At 38.0% G+C, this 21,048-nt stretch overlaps 1 protein-coding gene across 12 annotated transcripts in view; it reads left to right on the plus strand.

The window, feature by feature from the left end:
• The window catches only part of ENOX2 (ecto-NOX disulfide-thiol exchanger 2), a 298,580-nt gene extending 278,312 nt beyond the window's left edge, over positions 1-20,268 (plus strand). For 6 of the 12 annotated variants that reach the window (XM_045583522.1, XM_036443349.2, XM_036443346.2 and 3 more), the window contains 5 exons: positions 6,374-6,555; positions 8,659-8,766; positions 12,553-12,661; positions 15,674-15,759; positions 18,593-20,089. In XM_045583522.1, coding sequence (XP_045439478.1) covers positions 6,374-6,555; positions 8,659-8,766; positions 12,553-12,661; positions 15,674-15,759; positions 18,593-18,724 — 617 coding nt within the window. In that variant the 3' untranslated portion in view covers positions 18,725-20,089. Of the gene's footprint in view, positions 1-6,373; positions 6,556-8,658; positions 8,767-12,552; positions 12,662-15,673; positions 15,760-18,394; positions 18,513-18,592; positions 20,090-20,157 lie in introns of those variants that run through there. The other 6 variants (XM_045583521.1, XM_045583523.1, XM_045583519.1 and 3 more) reach the window with 6 other exon arrangements.
• Positions 20,269-21,048: the final 780 nt, after the last annotated feature.

Consider the following 21,048-nt stretch of genomic DNA (forward strand, 5'->3'; position numbering starts at 1 on the left):
GTAAAGCACAACTTCTTTCCATTCATAGTATAGAATATGAGTCTTTGAAATCCCTTTAGAAAACTCTTGTTCCACCATTTATAACTAATAATCTTGAAGATTTGATTTTCATTACTTTCTTTTTCTTTTTTCTACCCAAAGTCACTTCCCATAGGTAGCTGACAAAATCTCCACCTTTGTCAAATTGCCTTTTAACATTCTTATACATTTAACTGGGGATCCAGTGCTCGAATTCATGCACCTTGAAAGGAACCGTGGGCCACGAGGCTGTGGTGGGCACAGGGGCAGATCTTGGCCCATCCTCCATACCCCCACCCAGCTGCTCCCACCACGCCCCCTGTCCCCTGTCTGCCAGCAGCCTCACTCCCCCACCGCTGCTCCCTGACAGTGTGAAGTGATTGGGGCTGGCACCAGCAGCGGGTGCTAGCAGTGCCAGTACCAGTAGCAGATGTGAGTGGAAGCTACCAGCCCCCATCACCCCTCAGGAACAGGGGGAGTTGGAGAAGCCCTCAGGAGCCAATGGCGCCAGCAGCTGCCACTCACACCTGCTGACTGCACTGAGCAATCAGGACCAGAGCCAGGCGCTGACAGCAAAGAATTTTCAGTAACCACCTCAGGCTCACTCCGATGACAGCGCCCAGTGCCCTGCCTTGGTCTGGTGCCCCTGTGCACCTGCTCCACCATCCTGCTGCAGCTGACGCCCACCATGTTCCACATGCACCCTCTGGTGGTCAGCACACATCATAGCAATCAGTTGTTTGGTTGTTCCGCTGTTGGGTCTATTTGTATTATAGGGTTTTATAGAGAGAGAATATATAAATTTATAATTTTGATCCATTTTGATAATATCTCTTTTCTAGGCCTATGCTGTGTTAGGAATCATAAAAAGAATAAACTATAAATTTTTCCATTAATTGGAGTGTAAACAATGGAGATTAGTGGAATCACATTTATTACCATAATCATAAGCCTGGAACATGAAAGGTACTCAATAAATGTTTAGTGAGTGAAAGAAATCATCTGATTAAATATTTTTGAAATAGCTCTTATGATTTTTGACCTTGAAAAATGTTCCAGAACAATAAATAATTAAACTTAACCTAGGTTTCCCCATGTGTCTTAGGTTTTTTTTAAATTAATAAACTTTACTTTTTAATATATTTTATTGATTTTTTTACAGAGAGGAAGGGAGAGAGATAGTTAGAAACAGTGATGAGAGAGAAACATCAATCAGCTGCCTCCTGCACACCCCCTACTGGGGATGTGCCCGCAACCAAGGTACATGCCCCTGACCCGAATCGAACCTGGGATCTTTTGGTCTGCAGGCTGATGCTCTATCCACTGAGCCAAACCGGTTTTGGCTAAATTAATAAACTTCAAATTTTAGAGAATTTTTAGGTTCACAACAAAATTGAACAAGAAGTACAGAGTTCCCAAACACCCATTGCCCCCCATACAGGTGCCCCCACTATTGACATCATGCACCACAGAGATACATTTGTTACAATCAATGTATACATCATTATCACCCAAAATCTATAGTTTGCATTAGAGTTCACTCTTAGAGTTTGGACAAATGCTCAAAATATATGTATCCACCATTATAGTATCATACCAAATAGTTTCACTGCCCTAAAATCCTCTGTGCTCTGACTGTTTATCCTTCCCTTTCCCTCTAACCCCTCGAAACCACTGATTTTTTTTTTATACTGTACCCATAGTTTTGCCTTCTCCAGAATGTCATATAGTTGGAATCATACAGTGTGTAGCCATTTTCATTGGTTTATTTTACTGAATGATATGCATTCTCCAGGTGTTTTCATGAGTAATGGTACATTGAATATACCACAATTAGTTTATCCATTCACCTACTAAAGAATATTGTGGTTGTTTCCAAGTTTTGGCAATTATGAAAAAAGCTACTATAAAATCCATGTGCAGGTTTTTGTAGAAACATAAGTTTTCATTTTACATAATTAAATACCAAGGAAAATTATTGCTGGATCATATGTAAGAGTACTTTAAATTTTCTAAGAACTAACAAGGAGAGATCAACCAAGATGGTGGCATATATAAACATCTCTATTTGCTGACTCTCACAACCACATCAAAATTACAACTAAAACAAAACAACTATCATCCAGAACTATGGAAAAGCTGGCTGAGTGGAAGTACAACGAGAAGTAAACAAGAAAGCGCATTGAGACTGTTAAGAGGTGCAGAGGTGCAGCACAAGCTAGCACCTGGGTATGCTGCTTTTTCAATAGGGAGGGAGATACAAGTTCCCACTTGCGCTGAGCTCCAGTGCTGCGCGAGACTTTGGGGGACCCAGACACATACAGGGAGAATTTAGACTGCCTAGCATAGGGGCAGGAAAGCAGGGGTGGCTTTCTTCCAGACAGAAGGACTCGCAATGGTCTTTGTTCCTGAGCTGGAACCTCCCCAGTGCAGGGCTGACTAGTAGCCATTGTTGTTTGCCCTGCCCTGAAGATTCCCTGAGACTCTTCCCCATCCATTTTACAACCCCACATAAGCTGTGCACAATGGCTTTTGCATATGAATGGCCAGTCCTTTCTCAGCCTGTCAAACTGCATCTCAGTCAGAGAGCCCCAAAGCTATCAAAAGAAGGCAAAGGCCAGCACCTCAGCCTGCCTTGCTTTATAAATGGGGCTCATCTGGGCACTTTCAAACTCCATACAAAGAGGAAGAATGTGCATATCTCTCTGTAGATCCTTCTAAGTGGCCCCAGGCAGTGGCTGACTTTGCACCTCCTTGGAGATCCAAGAGCCAGTGTACCCAGTGGTCAGTGTGAGATCATCCAGGTTACAACTCTTCACATCCATAAGCGACACACTCAAGGGGCAGACACAGTGAATACCAAAGCCCCACTGAAGCAAGTCCTACCTCATAAGGGTGTCTCCTACATAGCAGCTCTCCCACTGTAGTCACAGCTTGTTCTTACAGCCAATTGGCCTGGATGTCAATTCCTTTCAGTGATACCAACAGCAATCAAGACTTAACTACAACAAGACTGTGCACACAACACACAAAGGGATGCAACAAAAGTGTCCACCTCAAGTAATTGGGGAGACTGAACCACTGAGCCATACAGGACACCTAGCACACAAAGCCACTCTATCAACTCAGGGAAGCAGCCAAAATGCAGTGACAAAGAAACATGTCACGAAAGAAATTGAAGAAAGCAAAACACTAGATAGTTCAAAACCATAGTTATAAGGTTACTCAAGACTTCTAGAAACCTCCGAGGAACTTGGTAAGACCTTCAAGGATCTTAATGAGAATGTCAAAAAAGAAAGAAAAAAAGAAAAGGAAAAGGACCAGTCAGAAATTAAGCATACACTGACTGAAATAAAGTATAATATACAGAGATTCAACAGTAGACTATAGGATCCCAAGAATCAAGTCAAAGAATTGAAAAATGTGGAAGCAAAACACCCAACTGGAAGAGCAAAAAGAAAAATGAGTCCCAAAATATGAAAATAGTGTAAGGACCCTCTGGGACAACTTTAAGCCTACCAACATCTGAATTATGGGGGTGCCAGAAGAAGAGAGAGAGCAAGATGTTGAAAACCTATTTAAAGAAATAATGACAGAAAACTTCCCCTACCTGATGAAAGAAATAGACTTATAAGCACAGGAAGCACAGAGAACCCCAAACAAGAGAATCCAAAGAGGACCACACCAAGACACATCATAATTAAAATGCCAAGGGCAAAAGACAGAGACAGAAGCTTAAAAGCAGCAAGAGAAAAGGTTAGTTACGTACAAGGGAGTACCCATACAATTGTTAGCTGATTTCTCAACAGAAATTGTAGAAAGGGAGTGGCAAGAAATATTCAAAGTGATGAATAGCAAGAACCTACAACCAAGACTACTCTACCCAACAAAGCTATCATTTAGAATTGAAAGTCAAATAAAGAGCTTCAGAGATAAGAAAAAGCTAAAGGAGTTCATCACCACCAAACCAGTATTATATGAAATGCTGAAGGGTATTCTTTAAGAAGAGGAAGAAGAAGAAAAAGGTAAAGATAAAAATTATGAACAACAAAGTGACAACAAATCCATATCTATCAACAAGAGAGTCTAAAAATCAGATGAATAAAAAATCTGATGAACAGAGTAAACTGGTAAATGTAATAGAATCATGGGCATGGAAATGGAGCAGACTGATATTTCTCTGGGAGAATAGGGAGTGGGAGAAGAGATAGGACAAAGATCTTATATGCATGTATGCATTACCCATGGGCATGGACAGTAGGGTGGTGAGGGCCTGGGGTGGGGTGGGAACTGGGTGGAGGGGAGCTATGGGGGGGAAAAAGGAGGTACATCTATAATAATTTGAACAATAAAGATTTAAATTTTAAAAAACTTCCAAACTGTTTTCCAAAGCAGCTGCACCATTTTGCATTCCCACCAGCAATAGAGTTCTTATTTGTTCCACGTCCTCACCAGCACTTGGTATTATCTTTGTTTTGGATTTTGGCAATTCTATTAGGTATGTAGTGATATCACATTGTTTTAAATTGCAATTCTCTAATGACATATGATGACACTTACTTGACTTTGGTATATCTTTGATGAGGTATCTGTTTAGGTCTATTTTTTGTGGCATTTATCCTATTTGATCTCTATGATTTGGTGTCTGACATTAATTTGGGAAAATTTTCGGTCATTATTGCTTCAAATATTGCTTTGTTCCTTTATTTCTTTTCCTTTTGATATTCTCATTACATGTATGCTACATCTTTTGTAATTAGTTGTCCCACAGTTCTTGGATATTCTGATTGGGGTTTTTTTTCTTCTTCTTCTTTGCTTTTCACTTTAGTCAGTTCCTATTGTCATCTTCTCAAGCTCAGAGATTTCCCCCCCCCCCACAGGTCTATTAATAAACCTGTTGAAGGCATTTTTTCATTTCTGTTATGATGTCTTTTTATTCCTAGATTTCTATTTGATTCTTCCTTAGAATTCCCAATACTCTGATTACATTAGCCATCTGTTTTTTCATATTATTTATTTTTTCCATTAAAGCCTAGCATACTAATATTAGTTGTTTTAAATTCAAGGTCTGATAATTCCAGCTTTCCTGCTATATCTGACTCTGATTCTGATCCCAGTTTAGTCTCTTACAATTTTGTTTTTTTACCTTTTAGAATGCCTTGTACTTTTTTTAAAAAATCTGAATATGATGTACTAATAAATGGGACTTTAGGAGTGCAGCAATAGTGAGGGAGGGGAAGCATTCCACAGTCCTAAGATTAGTCTCAGTCCTTTAGTGAGCCTGTGTCTCTGGACTGTGAACTTCACACGTTTTTTTGTTTTTTTCCCCCCTTAGGTAGGACAGAATGACTAGAAGGAGCTAGAGTTGGATATTTTCCTTCCCCAGGTGATTTAGGCTCTGGCAAAACCCAAGCAGGTTAGACTCTGATAAAATAGTTTCTTCCGAAGGCTGGCCTTTTGAAGCAGAACAGAATGTTTTATCATACAAAATGGTTTCTATCTCCAACCCCTGCTGGAAGTACAAGGGGATTTTTCTCAGCTGTTCACTGTGAGGATCTTGTTGAGCTCCTGGAAATAAAGCTCACAAAAGTGTAGGGACCTCACTATGACTGAATTGCCCTTGACATTTTAGGCCTGAGACTTGTCCATGTGGAGCATCCAGCAATTTGCCAATTATAGTTTAGATTTTCTTACTTTGGCACTGGTTCCTGTGGAAGTTTTTGTTCATGGGTTTCTGGTCTGGTAGGTTGAGATACTCTGTATTCGCCTCTCTCTCCAGTTTTGTGGGTAGGTGTTTGCCCTATTATTTTAACTATCCTGATGAATCAACAAAGAGCTATTGAGTTTTCAGTTTGTTCAGTTTTTTACATCTTGTTAGGATGGAGTGGCAACATCTAAGCTATACTAAAAACCAAAGTCTTCTGTCTTCATTTTCATATTTATCTTTCCTCTCTACAATCAGTCAAGGCTATATTTTTTTTCTCAAAACAACTATCAGCAGAAATATTGTGTGGAAAATCATTAGTTCAAAATATTTTGCTCTATATATTCTTATTACAGTACTCCTATCATTTAGTGCAATTGAAATAAAACCAACTGATGTTACCTGAAAATACCTTAGTTATAACTAGGGTGAAGAAAATGAAGCATGATAAGAACTTTCATGTGTTGTAATCCTGTGTTCATTTGCAGAAATGGGCCTGTGTGCTCTTCTGTCCATCCCTTGCTGCCATGGCCAACTCAGACCCAAAGTTTCTCATTGAGAGACGTTTTATATGTGTCAATTTCATGGTAATAAGATGAGGCGCAAAGTAATCTGGATATATGGTTTCACTACTTTATATTGATTGTTTAGCCTTAGTATCACAGGCAGAAGCTCTGAAGGAAGAAAATGACAGCCTCCGTTGGCAGCTCGATGCTTATCGGAATGAAGTAGAACTACTTAAGCAAGAACAAGGCAAAGCCCAGAAAGAAGATGACCCAAACAAGGAACAGCAGTTGAAACTCCTGCAACAAGCCCTTCAAGGAATGCAACAGGTAAATGAATTCTGACTTTTGAACCTTTTAAATAAACAGCATCAGCTCCTCACATGTAAAAGGGTCCCCTGCGAGCAAATCTCTTATAATTCTTGATGTTCTGTTTTCTGGCATAGGTGAGGAAGGGATTATATGTTGTGGTAAATGATATATTCTGTTAATACAGTGATAGCAACGGATCACCAATTTTTAAAGAATGAAAATTCAGTGAAAAATAATAAAACTACACTGAACATAATCTACTTTGATATCTGGAAAGGGCCTCAGGGTCCTTAAGAACCATCGACACTTAGTTATAAAAAAGTGCTGGGGGTAAGTATCTAGTTGAAACAAAGCTGAAAAAATACAGCCTTTTAGAAGAAATGGCAGGAATCTTACCCTTGATTTGGGTAGAAGCAGAGGTGTTATGGGTTTTTTAGTATCAGTGCTTCAGGCATATAATATAAATTTGCTTTTATTTTATTTTGTTATCACAGTCATTTATGTGAGTGAGTTTACCTGCACATTTTTCAGTTATAAAAAGTAAACTAAATAAGTGTGTCTCACTGTAATTGCCTAAGTACAACATTGTGTAATAGATGTTCAATATCTAGAGGTTTCATGTAATCATCACCACAGTGAGCCTACAATTTAAAAGATATCAACAACTGTTCTCATAATAGTAAAGGAGTAGTACTTCTAAGTATACTTATATATCCTTAAGAAGTATATACCTTCTTCTATCTTGCCAGACTACTGTTCATTTTCCTTACAACTTAAATTGTGCAATAATATTTAATTGTATGCCTTGGAATTATCTAGAGCAAAGCTTATCACTGGTTGGAAAAATTGTAAATATTAATAGGTAGTCTCTTCTGGCACTAAGATCCCTATATTCCTATTACTTATGCTACCATTGTCTTCGTATGTGACAAGCAATATCACATTAATATTTCACCTTTCCTATTAGCAAAATGTGTGAAGGAACATTTACCTTTCTTTTACTGTCACCATGGAGTTTAATTAGAACATGCGAATTACATCAGGGATCTTTGTACCAAAATTGCATCTCCTCAGCTAAACTTCAAAGAACTTTGACAATGTATGTTGTACTGTGTCTTTTAGCCCTTCCAATGGTCTTTTGCAAACCTCTGAGATGCAAGACTTTGGAAGCATTTTCTTGTTGTTTTCTTCTCTTACCTTGATTTTGAAACCATTCCACATTAGGACAGTTCTGCAATTTAAGTGCAATTTTAAAATGATGAGCATTTTTTTTTTATCTCTTCAAAGACCTCAGTGAGACAATTTGGTCTCTAGCTACTGAAAATTTAATTTTACTCATTTTCATTACTTTTATTAGAAAATAGCCTTATAAACAATTATAAAATTTTTCCCATATTGTCCCAAAATGATGTGTAATCTAATATGGGGGTTGCAAGATTGGAATATAAGGTTTGTTCCTATATTATTCAGTGGCCACCTAGGTCTAAATCCCAACTTTGCCACTGAATAACCTTAGACAAGCCACTAAACCTCTCTAAGCCTCAGTATTATGTATCAAGGGAAAATTGTGAGATTTAAATGAGATCATGCATGTAAAACCCTTTGCCCAATACTTGGCACCTGTAAAATGCTAAATAGCTAGTATATGTTATCATCATAAATTATGATGAATCTAGCCCCTTGCCTACCATTATGGAAACAAATATTTCTGAAATTTAGATTTTTTTACTACTCTTTTCAAAGAAATTGAATTTGACTTAGAAAATGGCTATTTTCAAGGATGCTTTCCAACATCTAATTCAGTGTGTGCAGCAATCAAAATGTTGTCCACATGGAATTAACTGCACTTTTCCCTTATACCTAGCAGGAATGGGAAAATTAAGTGATTAGATCAGTCAGTTCCTCAGACTCTAAAATATTAACAAAGAATGTCCATCAGAGTCAAATAAAAATAACTTTAAATAAAAAGTATCTTGATTTTTCCTTTAGTATCTCTGCATGGAGAAATGATTATGTGTGCTGGTGTAAAGTGAGGTAGACCAGCCTAATGTGTAATTTCAGCCAAGGTTTAAAGCGAAGTGTGACTCCTTAAGATTTGATTGTCTTTGGTTTTTCTTGTAGCACCTACTCAAAGTCCAAGAGGAATACAAAAGGAAAGATGCTGAACTTGAAAAAGCCAAAGATGAAAAGTTACAGGTGGAAAAAATGTTGGAAAATCTTAAAGAACAGGTACATGAGTCCTAAGTGAACCTTTTCCTTTGCTCAATTCACTTCTTTCCAGTGACAATGAAAATGCCCTGGAAGTTGCTGCAATAGGAAAATATTTGGAATGTGGGGCTGATTGGGGATAAAAAGCCCCATCTCCAGGGTAATTCTTGAATCAAGGGCTCTGCTTTTACCAGTAAGTGTGAGTCCTTGACATTTCTAAGTATTCTGGAGAGTGTGCTTTTCAAATCAATACATCCCTAAAATTCCTCAGAATTCTCTCTTGAAAAAGATCAGTGTACACCTCATCTTGTCAAGACCAGGGTGTACACTTCATCTTGTCAAGCAAATAACAATACAGAAAACTCCTGTGACACAGAGTACCTTTAATTAAGCATTTAATTAAAGGAAGAAACACAAAGCAACTAGAATACTGACATTGTTTTTGTACACACTTCATCTAGTGCAAGCATGTCAAACTCAAATGAATTAATGTATCAATATCACAACCATGAATGAGGTGACCAGTCTATTTAAGGTTGTATAAAGTCTACTAATGGTGTCTCCAGCTTACCTCTCTAATTTATTTTTTGCCTGAACATTCTTTTATGCCTGAAGTTATTCTCTTAAAAAAAAAAAAAAAAAAAAAAAAAAAAAAAAAGGCTCATTGACCAGAATTGATTGATTTTAATGTCTTAAAAGGAAGAGAAGCCCTGGCTAGTTTGGCTCAGTAGATAGAGTGTTGGCCTGTGGATTGGAGGGGCCGGGGTGGTCCTAGGTTCAATTCCTGTCAAGGGCACATACCCAGGTTTCAGGCTCAATCCCCAGTAGGGGGGTGTGCAGGAGGCAGCCAATCAGTGATTCTCATCATTGATGTTTCTGTCTCTCTCCCTCTTCCTTCCTCTCTAAAATCAATAAAATATATTTAAATTTAAAAAAAAGAAAGAAGAGAAGATTAGGATTTTACATCAACAGTGAAAAATCAACAATGCTATAGATCCACAAAAGCTTATACTTTTTATTTTGTATATCAGCTCCGAAAGATGCAATGCATACAGGTGCACTGGGTGTGTGTGCCATCATAGTGACTTCCCACAAAGTACCATTAAGAACTGGCAACCATGGTGTAGTTGAAACAAATAATTGAAAGTGTTTTCTTCTGGATACCATTTGCAATATGCTTTTTTTTCAATTTTTTTCTTTTTTTATTGTTTAAAGTGTTACAAATGGTAGTACATATGTCTCCTTTTTTTCCCCAATTGACCTTTCCCCAGCATCCCCTACCTTTTAATTCATCTATTTCATAATATCAAATCACCTTCCAGTTTGTTCGTGCTATTAAAGAAACAAGCATAATCCCAGAGAAATTCATTTATTAAGCTTTTAATTGAAAACTACCAAAGCAACTGTATTTATCAGGACTTCCTTTATACTATCAGAGCTTCTAAAAATGTCCCAGAGCTGATACATAGCTGTTTTGCTTTTTGCATAAAATGGAGTATGTAGGCAGAAGACTACAGATAGACATGGGATTATGCTAGTGGCATTATGCTTAAAATCACCCTTTAAGATTGACATCACAAATTGACTTAAGGGCATTTTTAGTAATTTATTGTAAACAGCTATCTGCTTTGTAAAGTATTTCATTTAAAGAGGCAAGAGGTCAAATTACATAGAAGAAATTTGCCATATTGTATGTATCTAAGTGTTTCCCATTCTGAAACTGGGTACACCATGATATACAAACTAAAGAGGACAAGGAAAGAAACCCAACTGATAATCAGGAAAATGTGAGTCAGAATATGTTTTTCCTGTTGGTGTTTTTGTTGTTGTTGTTGTTGTTTTGTTTTGTTTTGTTTTGTGTGTGTGTGTGTGTGTGTGTGTGTGTGTGTGTGTGTGTTTTAAGTAAAACTACTTTTAGAAAAAGTCACAACAGTTCATTATAAACTGTTCTTCTCTGGGAAGCTGATTTGTGATCAAATATGTCAACCTGACACAATTAGGTTAGAAGCAAAGTACCATCACATTAGATTGCAAAAGTAATTTTAGGTTGAAAGGAAAACAATAAGTTCTGGTGAGAAGGGATTTTTTTTTTAGGTTGCTTGACAGTAAACCACGGTGTGACTTATTGTCAGTGTTTTGCAATATAACAGTATAACTTATATCTGCTTTACCACAAAAAGAACTACCTCTTTCAATTTACTAATAAAACTTAAGGTGATAAGTATCCATTAATATGCCTTCTAATTTCTTAAATGCCAGCTATATTATAAAACTGAAGTCAAGTTTCAGTATGGCTACATTTCTTTTTAAGATGGCTAGAACTTCTCAGGATGTCTTCATATCTTAAATCACCCAAGATCTGTTAAACACTTACACTTAAGAACTGGCTTACTAGATCATTTAATGTTTTAAGAGGATTAGAAGCAGATGTACAGCCCATGGCTTAGAAGTGAGCCAGTAGTCTAAATCAAACTTGGCATGATAGTTACTGCCTGAATTGTATTCTAAAGGCCAAAGATTGAGTAGGTCATCAAGAAAGGTTTCCTGTCTAACTACAGCCAGGAAGCCTGTAAATCCAAAAAACAACATGCCTGGCAGCATAGAACATTCGTTTCGTTCAGGGGCAGCATCCTAGAAGCTTTGAAGACATCTCTAAAGAAAACAGAAGGAAATCTGTCTGTGCTGAGGGCTTGTGGAAGGGGAAAAGTGACAAATAATCTGAGTCAGGCATGATCTTCCCACCCTGATCTCCCCTAGGTGCATATTCCCAGCATTTCCTTTTACAATCGCAGTGATATTGAAGCAGTGATTTCTTTTATTCCTTATTATGAAGGCTTTGCTTCACATTTATAATACCAAAAAAAAGATATTCTCAGTACCCAAAGAGAGAAAGATCCATGAAAGATCTGGAGGTATTTTTCAATTTTACTGCCTGTCGTGAATTTTACGAATATCTCTTAAGAAACATGCCTGCTCTGCTCAGAAAGAGGAAACTTGCAATAATAAAGAATGTCACTAAGTAATGATATTTTGAGTCATGGCCATTTCTTGCTGTCAAGTCAGGAATATCCTTACTGATAATGTGTGTGTGTGTGTGTGTGTGTGTGTGTGTTTGTGTGTGTGTGTGTGTGTGTGTGTGTGTGTGTGTGTGTGTGTGTGAGAGAGAGAGAGAGAGAGAGAGAGAGAGAGAGAGAGAGAGGATAATCAATAAATGGAGAGTCTGTGTTTTAGTTTAAAACCCGAAAGTTGATTGCCTGCAACTAGATTAGCTAAATTATAGTTTCTCTATTCAGAAATGGTACTTACCTTTAGCAGAATGGGGGCCTAAAATAGGGGGGGAAATGGTTCTTTTAACAGTGGATGGGTTGGGATAAAATCTAGGCTAACACTTCCTAGCAATGGGATCTTAGGCAATTTACCTATTTACTTAATTTATCTGAGCTCCACTTTTCTCATTTGTAGGACAGTCATAATGCATGCCTAACAGTGCCTGGCATCTAGGAAACAGTAAATGTTGAGTCTGGTCCTCCAAATACTTGTATAGAGTGAATGATGAAGGCAGAAAACTAAAGCTGGTAAAGATGATTGTCTAATTTTTCCCACTCCCTTATGAAGCCATAGTATAAAGGAGCTTTGGATTATCTGGGATGGTTTTGTAATTTATGCTGTTTTCTTCCCACTCAATAATCAAAATGGGACAGTATTGCTTTTAGGGTGCTGGGTTACAGAAGTTTCCTGTTGTGTAAGTGAACCCAAGCCTGTTATCAAATAAGGTGAACTGACTCAGGAAGCATATTATTTCCACAGGAAAACTGTGCTTCTAGACTGTGTGCATCGAGCCAGGATAGTGACTACCCTATTGAGAAGACCTTGAACAGCAGTCCTATCAAATCTGAACGTGAAGCACTGCTAGTGGGTAAGGAAGCTAACAAACACACATACAATGTTTAGAGTGCAGTGCAGAGGAGAATGGGTTTGCATAAGATGAAAAAGCACACACCACACATTTATGAAGCATGACAGAGTCCTGAAAACTACTGGATAAGAACAAGTACAGATTTCAATTAAAAAATGGTGACAGCAGCTCCCAGCCCTCTTCAAGCTTTTTGTGGCTTTTGAAATCTCTATGCAAGGTTAACTGAGGCTTTCCAAGTTCTAGTCAAGGGACACTGCAGACACTGCATAGCAGAGAGCTTTTCCAGGTAAGCCTCCAGAGGAAGTGTCTACCTTATAAATATTGTCTCTTTTCCATGTCCAGCGCGCCTAGAGAGTGGTCTGGTTCCTGAATAGTGGTGACAGGGAATTGAGAAAATGAAAGAGATAGACACTAATTAAAGGGAAAGCTGGGACTGGGTGGGACCACTGTCCTCTGATGGAGAGACAGGAACCCAGAGCCAATACAGCATGTTTATTTTATACAGCAAAAACCAGGAAGTTTTACTAAATGTCAAGACAAAGGAGATTATGTGCATTCTTGAGTGGGCCCAAGTCATATTCATTACTGGTGCTTGGCTGGATTTAGATAACGAAACTCACCCCCTGGCACCTGGGCTGAAGGTCAAGCTAACAACACTCCTGCCTCTGGAAAGGCTTATTTCCTGGATGGCTCTGCCAATGCCACTGGATTCAGCTAACAATAATTAAAGAAATGCTCATGTGCCTTCCCAGGCACTCTCCACAATACCTCTCTTAAGTTTTCCAGGTTACAAGCAGTTGACTCAAAAGGCTGTCTATAAGTGTTGGACACTAGTGGACTAAGATGCAATAAATGTTAGAATTGCTCTCTTTACATAGAAATTCATTCAAAGAGGCAAGATAGCACAAATGGTTAAGGAATCAGACAGACCTGGCTTCCTGTTTTGACTTCACCATTTCCATCCTGATCTTTAGTTCTTCTATCTGTAAAATGGGCATAATAATATTACCTATTTCAAAGGGCAGCTATGAGTATTAAATACAATATTTCATCTAAATCAGTTTACATAATACCCAACCCATATTAAGACCTTAATAAATGTGAACCATTTTGCACTTAACAGCACTATTCACAAATGCTTATTTACTTAAATTCCATTTAGAGAACTGTCAGATTGAGATCCTATGAAATATTTTGTCATTTAAAAGAGGCTGCTCTAGGGCCTCAGCAGATAATCCTAGCTGCCTTCTAGAAAGCTGAGCCACACAATAGTGCCATCCCTCTCTCAAAAGTTCTCCACACTGATCGGCTTCTGCATATTTTTAAAATATCTACATCCTTTGGTAATGGATATTATACTCGGATTTAACAATTTGATATTTTAATAAAGATGTGCTGAGGGATCTGCCATTGAACCTTCGAGAAAAGTGACAATTTATTTTCATTTTCCAACTCAAAGTTCTTTAACAAATTGGCATGGCAACTCAAGAGACCAGTCAGAGAAAAGCTGGGGGTAGGAGGAAGCTTCTGTAAATGGATAATTCTAGAAACAGATTCTTAAGATAAGTGTTTCTTGTTTTGTTTTTCTAAAGAAGTCTTGGGCTTACAGAGAGAATGGAAAATCTATTTTTTAAATTGGCTCTTTAGGTATGAACCAACAAAAACTGCTCAGTGTTTTGAAACGCATGAAGTTGTTTTTTGGCATTTGACAGCCTATCTTCACCAAAGCATCTAGAATTCCTTTGAACATGGGCTGTCTTCTTCGGAATTTAAGTTTCTCAGCTTGAGTCGGTGTTTGTAAATTCAATTTGCCTTGTCATTGAAGAATAAAGGAGTGTTATAAAGTAATAATATCTATTTTGAAGAGATTTTGAGCCCTATCATCAGTTACTTCTAGATCCCCCAACCTATTCCTATGACATCTAATACTGGGAAGATTTTCACAAAAAACTAATTTGAACTTCAAACTACAATTTAAACTTATGATATTCTTTGTCAATCTCTAAGAGGGACAGATAAGTTGGAGTTTATGAACTAAGTCATATTTAGCTTTTATTTCCTGGCAGTTTTCAGTAAATTCAAGTCTGGATCTATTTGAGATATCTAAGATCTTGTAAAAGGATGTAAATTTTTTTTTAAAATGTAAAGAAAGAGATAGTAGACTTTTGAACAAAAGGAATATTAGAGCAATTAACCTGGTGGACAGAACAATCAAGACAATATGTGTAGCTGCAAAATCACCCCATAGTTTTGCTGAGTAAAACTTTTGACCATTCCTGGAAGCTATAAACTGCCATGAGAATTTGGAGATTCAGTGCTTTGAACACAAACAAAATGTTAATGATCACTTGAGCAGAAAACAAAAGTTTGACTTATGGAGATAATCACAGACTAAAACTCAAATATAATCAGCAAATTCTCTTGTGAGAGGCACACTGTAGTCAGGCAAGGTACTTCTACCACAACAATACATTATTAATGCAGAAGAGGCTACAGTCCAATTTAAAGACTGTTCAGAGGAACTTTAAAAACTCAGCAGATCTAAAGTCATTGTAAAATTCTAAGTTCCTTGTAAAATGTAGAACTCAGGTCACCTTTAGCCATCAAAAATGATGGAAATTCATTCTCAAATGTCAGCTTTTCTATACGTTATGTAGTGTAGTGAGAGGCAGTATGCTAAGAGTGATTGTCTGGGTTCAAATACTAACCCTGCCGCTTACCAGCTGTGTGACCTTGGACAAACTGCTTAAATTTTCTGTGCCTCAGTGTCTCCTCATCTATGAAATGGGCATAGTAATACCTATCTCACAGGTTGTTGTAAAGATTAAATGAGTAAAATAGATGTAAACTTAGAATAGTGCCCAGTACATAGTTATTGTAACTCACAGCCAAAAGAGGCATGTGGCCCGCCAGCCACGAGTTTGACGTGCTTGTTGTACATAATAAGTTAGCTCTTGCTATACATTATCATGTTGTATCTCAAGTGTAACCTCCATGGTATTGTCTTTATAGGGATTATCTCCACATTCCTTCATGTTCACCCATTTGGAGCAAGCATTGAATACATCTGTTCCTACTTGCACCGTCTAGATAATAAGGTATGTGGGAGCCTGGAATGGGATGTAGAGTTCTTTGTGAAGAGGGGAACTTACTCTCTTCACGCATAGATAAGTCATTAGTAATTGCTCTAAGAAAATGTCCCTCACCTATTCTATCACTGTGATTCATTGTGAAGCCTCATTCTGGCAAGTAGGGTGACCATTTATCTCTGTTTGCTTGGGACTGAAGGGTTTCCTGGGACTTGGGACTTCCAATGCTAAAACTGGGGAAATCCTGGGAAACCTTGAATAAGTTGGCCACCAAACTTCCAAGATACACCTTAAAAGAATTAATGTCCTTTCTCTTAATTTACTTTAAGCTATAAATTAACCAATATTTCTCATAAACCAATCCTTTGCCCTGGGCCTCTAACAATGAACAAATGTAGCCGAAACTGGTTTGGCTGGCTCAGTGGATAGAGCATTGGTCTGCGGACTGAAAGGTCCTGGGTTCGATTCCGGTTAAGGACATGTACATTGGTTGCGGGCACATCCCCGGTGGGGAGTGTGCAGGGGGCAGCTGGTCGATGTTTCTCTCTCATCAATGTGTCTAGCTCTCTGTCCTTCTCTCTTCCTCTCTGTAAAAAATCAATTATATATATATATATATATATATATATATATATATATATATATATATATATAAAACACAATGAACAAATGTTAATTTTCCAAATTGGAAGTCTTACTCCAACCACCTCCCCAACCATCACCATCACCACTGCCATTATCTATGATGAAGCAATCAAGGCAGTGGCAAAACAACAAAACATGGAACAGTAACTCTGTAACAGACTAAATATTTGCTCACAGACAATCTCATAGGCTTCTTCCTTCCCTGGATAACATCCTGTGGAGGAACTCACAAAGCATCAGGAGCAAGAAAGAGTTAAGTGCTAGTTCCCTAGAAGGTCAGGGATGCCTTACTGAAGGAAGAGGAAACTCTTGACTGCTTTAGATAAACTCATCATAGATTTTTTTTTTTTTAGAAGCAGCATTCAGTTAAACCTGCTCATTGATTGTACTCACTATTTCACAGGATCAAAGCCTTTTGAGAAGTGCCATTGGAATGTAGACTCCTGCACTTGGATGTCCAAAATGTTAAGTCATTTAGGCAAATGTGCTCTAAGAGAGGCACTGGCCCATTTGTTTCATTTCTAGCTTGCACTCCACTCATTACTCTCTGGGAAATGATGCTATTCTGCAATTAAATGGCCCACTTGGCAGTGAAAAGAACGATGGAATGTGAGCACCAGGACCAAGTGGCCAGTTGAAGGGGTATAAAATTGAACTACATATCAGTACAAAGGATCTGGTTCTTTTTTTAAATTGTAAAGATAATGCATACATGTTATCTAAAAATGTAATTCATATAGAAATATAGTAAAAAGGAAAGTTATTCACAATCCAACCCCTCCATGATAACCACTATTGATAGGCATATCTTTATTTCAGACCCTTTTCTATATGTATGCCTCACCTATATCATCTGTATATGTGAGTAAATATTAAGTATTTGTGTTTTCTGAAATGGGTATTCAACTCTGTATGATACTTCACAATGTGATTTCACTTATCTGGAGTACAGTCTACTACTAGCGCTGGGAAGAAAACTTGATCTCCCTCATTTCCAGACCCAGGTCTTCCTGAGCAGTTTCCTGCCAGAGTAATGCCAGGCCCTCCCTAAGAGAGCCTACAGTGGTACCAACAGAACTGAGGAGGACCCTCCCGTTAGCTCCAGGAATATATAGTGTGGTGTCAATTTGGGGTTTCTGTAAGGATTCCCTGCTGCTTTTCTGTCAAGCCCTACTGCCCAGGTTCACAGTTAGGAATGTTGCTACCAGCTTAAAGATGATCATGACCATGTCAATCAAGCCGTAAAGGGATCCACAGATTTGTTTTTATACTGCTGTGAGTGTGTGTGTGTGTGTGTGTGTGTGTGTGTGTGTGAGAGAGAGAGAGAGAGAGAGAGAGAGAGAGAGAGAGAGAGAGAGAGAGAGAGAGAGGATGGTAGAGGGGGTTAATACACAGAATTCGTTCACTTTTCTTTTGTGAACCAATGCATGTATGGAGAATTCTGATCTGATGGCAGCCATTTATGCCTTACTCCCTTCCCAAAAGGCTTTGCAGCTCCAGTAGGCCTGCATATAGCATCACTATCATTAATCTGCTGCCATTCAGCTGATTAAAAACACAAGCCTCTCCATTATGACTGATACCAGCTTTTTCCAACAGAAATCTCAGATTTGGAAAATAGTATGGAGGTTCCTGGAAAAAAAAAAATGGAACTGCCCTATGACCCAGCTATTCCACTTCTGTGCATATACCTAAATAAACTCAAAACACTAATTCATAATAATATATGCACCCTTATGTTCATTGCAGCATTATTTACAATAGCCAAGATATGGAAGCAATCCAAGTGCCCATCAGTAGATGAGTGAATAAAAATGGTGGTACATATATAAAATTTTATATTATATAAAAATTTATACAGTAGTATAAATTTACTAAAACTCATCAATCAATATATGAAATAAGTGAATTTACTATATGTGAATTATACTTCATGCTTTATTTGGTAAAGCAGTTATGAAATATATAAACAAAAAGAAAGCTCAGTAAATCTGTCTAGTGGTCACAACAGAAGAAGGCTGCCATCCGGAAGCCACTCACCCAACACATACACATGTTTAAGGAGGGGGACAAGGTCAACCCCACTCCAATGTACATGTACGCATCAGCATCCTAAAGTAAGCAACATTTGCGGGGGGAGAACCAGATTAGGAAGGTAAAATTGGTTTTGAATAGAGGTGCGCTCTCTTCCCCACAGATCTGCACCAGTGATGTGGAATGTCTCATGGGCAGACTTCAGCATACCTTCAAGCAAGAACTGACTGGAGTTGGAGCCAGTCTAGAGAAGAGATGGAAGTTCTGTGGCTTTGAGGGCTTGAAACTGACCTAAATTCAGCTACCTAACAACCTGGGATCCTGAAAACAAATATGTGTTGAACAAGCTTAGAAAGTGATTCGTATTTTCAATGGTTTCCAGTGGAAATTACTTTAAAATTGTTAATTCATTCCTGGATTCTATTTTGACTTAAAATAAGGATCCTAGAGCAGCACCTCAAGCTACAGGCCCTAAAAAGAAATTTACTCAAACCTCAAGTGCTGTAACTTTCTCCCTTTCTGTCAATTGTCTTTTTAATTAGTAGTATTGAAAAAGGCCTGAGGCCAAAGAATATTTGGGGTGTTTTTGATGTCTGTACTACTGTTGTAAACTTCGGTATTTTTAAAAACTGTTAACGGAAATATTTGGATGATTTGTGCGTGGTTTGTGTTTCAAAAGTTCCCTTCACATTAATGTTGCTACTGGTGAGAGGAAAGTGAGGAGCACTAGATACTCCATAACTGATGTTGTCTTTCCAATCCCTAGTAAGTGAATAACATATCGGTCTTTAGAAGGGTTTGACCAGGTTCACCTTTTAAAAGACAAAGCATGATATGTGGCTTTTGCAAATTACTGTCAAACAAAAGTTGACAACTGTTCCGAACTTATTTTCTCTAATATAGCAAGTAAAAAGTTTATTTCAGAATTAAAAAAAAACACCACAAATCTCCATGTATGTGCAGAAAGCAAGTCTCCAGTATGACTGGCATGTGTATGTGCTATTTAGAATCACCCTATAAATAGTCTGCTTTTAAAGGAGGGAATGTTTAGTTTTCTATGAGTTATAACACGTGTGTGCATGTACGCATGTGCACACACGCATTAGCAAAAGGGATTTATTTTAATATGTTTTCCCTCTGGCCTTTGTACAGAATCTGTTGGTCCCTTTTCTTTTACTGTCAGTGTTGAATTGCAAAGTGTGTACTGCTGTAAATACTATGTTTACTTCATGCTGAATGTTTGCAAAGAGTTGATATGAGTATTAGTAGAAAACTCTTGGTAATGAATGAATACTGGGCCAGTGTGTTTGAGGCTTCCTGCAAATAGGTCAGCTCCACCTGAAGTGTCAGGGACACCTCCAGATTGCAATGTCAGTGTGGGTGGACCAGTCAGGAGGTCCTGCTTGGTGAAAGAGAAAGGGGAAAATGAGGATTTGGGGCTAATATCCTGAGGCATAGATGATCTTTTTTTCTTTTTTGGTATTGGTGGTGCTTATAAGAACATAAGCATGCCCTCCCTTGAACTTCGATTCAAAGTAACTGAATGTACTAAGTAAGCAAAGCTGATGAAGAGTATTTCAGGAAAACACTTTGTAAATGAGATGTCAGTAGTGTTCAAAGTTGTATTTTTGAAAAATAAATATTCCTTTTTTATAATTCACTTTGGTACTCTGTTTTGAATTACTTGCTCTCTAAGTAATCCTTCAGTAAATCATTTGTTTCTTTCAGTTACCAGGATGTTGGAAGAAGATGCTAAACTTGCTGCCTTGACAACTAGAAATAGGGTTCCATGACAGCCCATTCATGCTGAAGCTGGTTTCACCCTCAAGCACCCAGCTGTTGCACCAGCTGGAAACTACCGTGTTTCCCCGAAAATAAGACATCCTCCAAAAATAAGACCTAGCGCATGGAAAGATAAGACATCCCCTGAAAATAAGACCTAGCGCAACTTTGGGAGAAAAAGTTAATATAAGACACTGTCTTATTTTCGGGGAAACGGTAGGTTTATTTTTACACTAGCTGCCTCACTGAAGCATCTCTGTCATCAATACTACAGAAGGCTTTTATCCATCTGTCTAAAGGGTCCTGAAATATATTATTTTAACAATATCTATGAACTCAAGGGAAATTTGCCACTTATCAATTATTTCATTTTTACACATGCTTAAAAGATATTTTAACTTTATTTTTATTGTTGACATGATTAAAGATATCCCCATTCCCCACCCCTTTGCCCACCTCCACTCACACCTCGCCCCACTCCTTCACTCTGGCCATCACCACACTGTTGTCTGGTTCTATGGGTTTTCTTTGGCTGATCCCTTCACATGCTTTTATCCAGTCTTCCTCACTTTTGTTCCATGTATCCATGCCTCTGTTTCTATTTGCTCTTCAGTTTATTTTCTTAATTAGAGTCCACATATAAGTGACATCATATGGTATTTGTCTTTCTCTAACTGCCTTATTTCACTTAGCAAAATAATTCCCAGGCACATTCATACTGTTGCAAAAGGTAAGGTTTCCTTGCTTTTTAAGACTGCATACTATTCCATTGTACAATAGCGTCTTTATCCACTCATCTACTGATGTACATGGGCTTTTTCAAGATATTGGCTATCG

Source organism: Pipistrellus kuhlii, unplaced genomic scaffold (assembly GCF_014108245.1).
Source record: "Pipistrellus kuhlii isolate mPipKuh1 unplaced genomic scaffold, mPipKuh1.p scaffold_m20_p_19, whole genome shotgun sequence".
NCBI classification, from domain to species: domain Eukaryota; kingdom Metazoa; phylum Chordata; class Mammalia; order Chiroptera; family Vespertilionidae; genus Pipistrellus; species Pipistrellus kuhlii.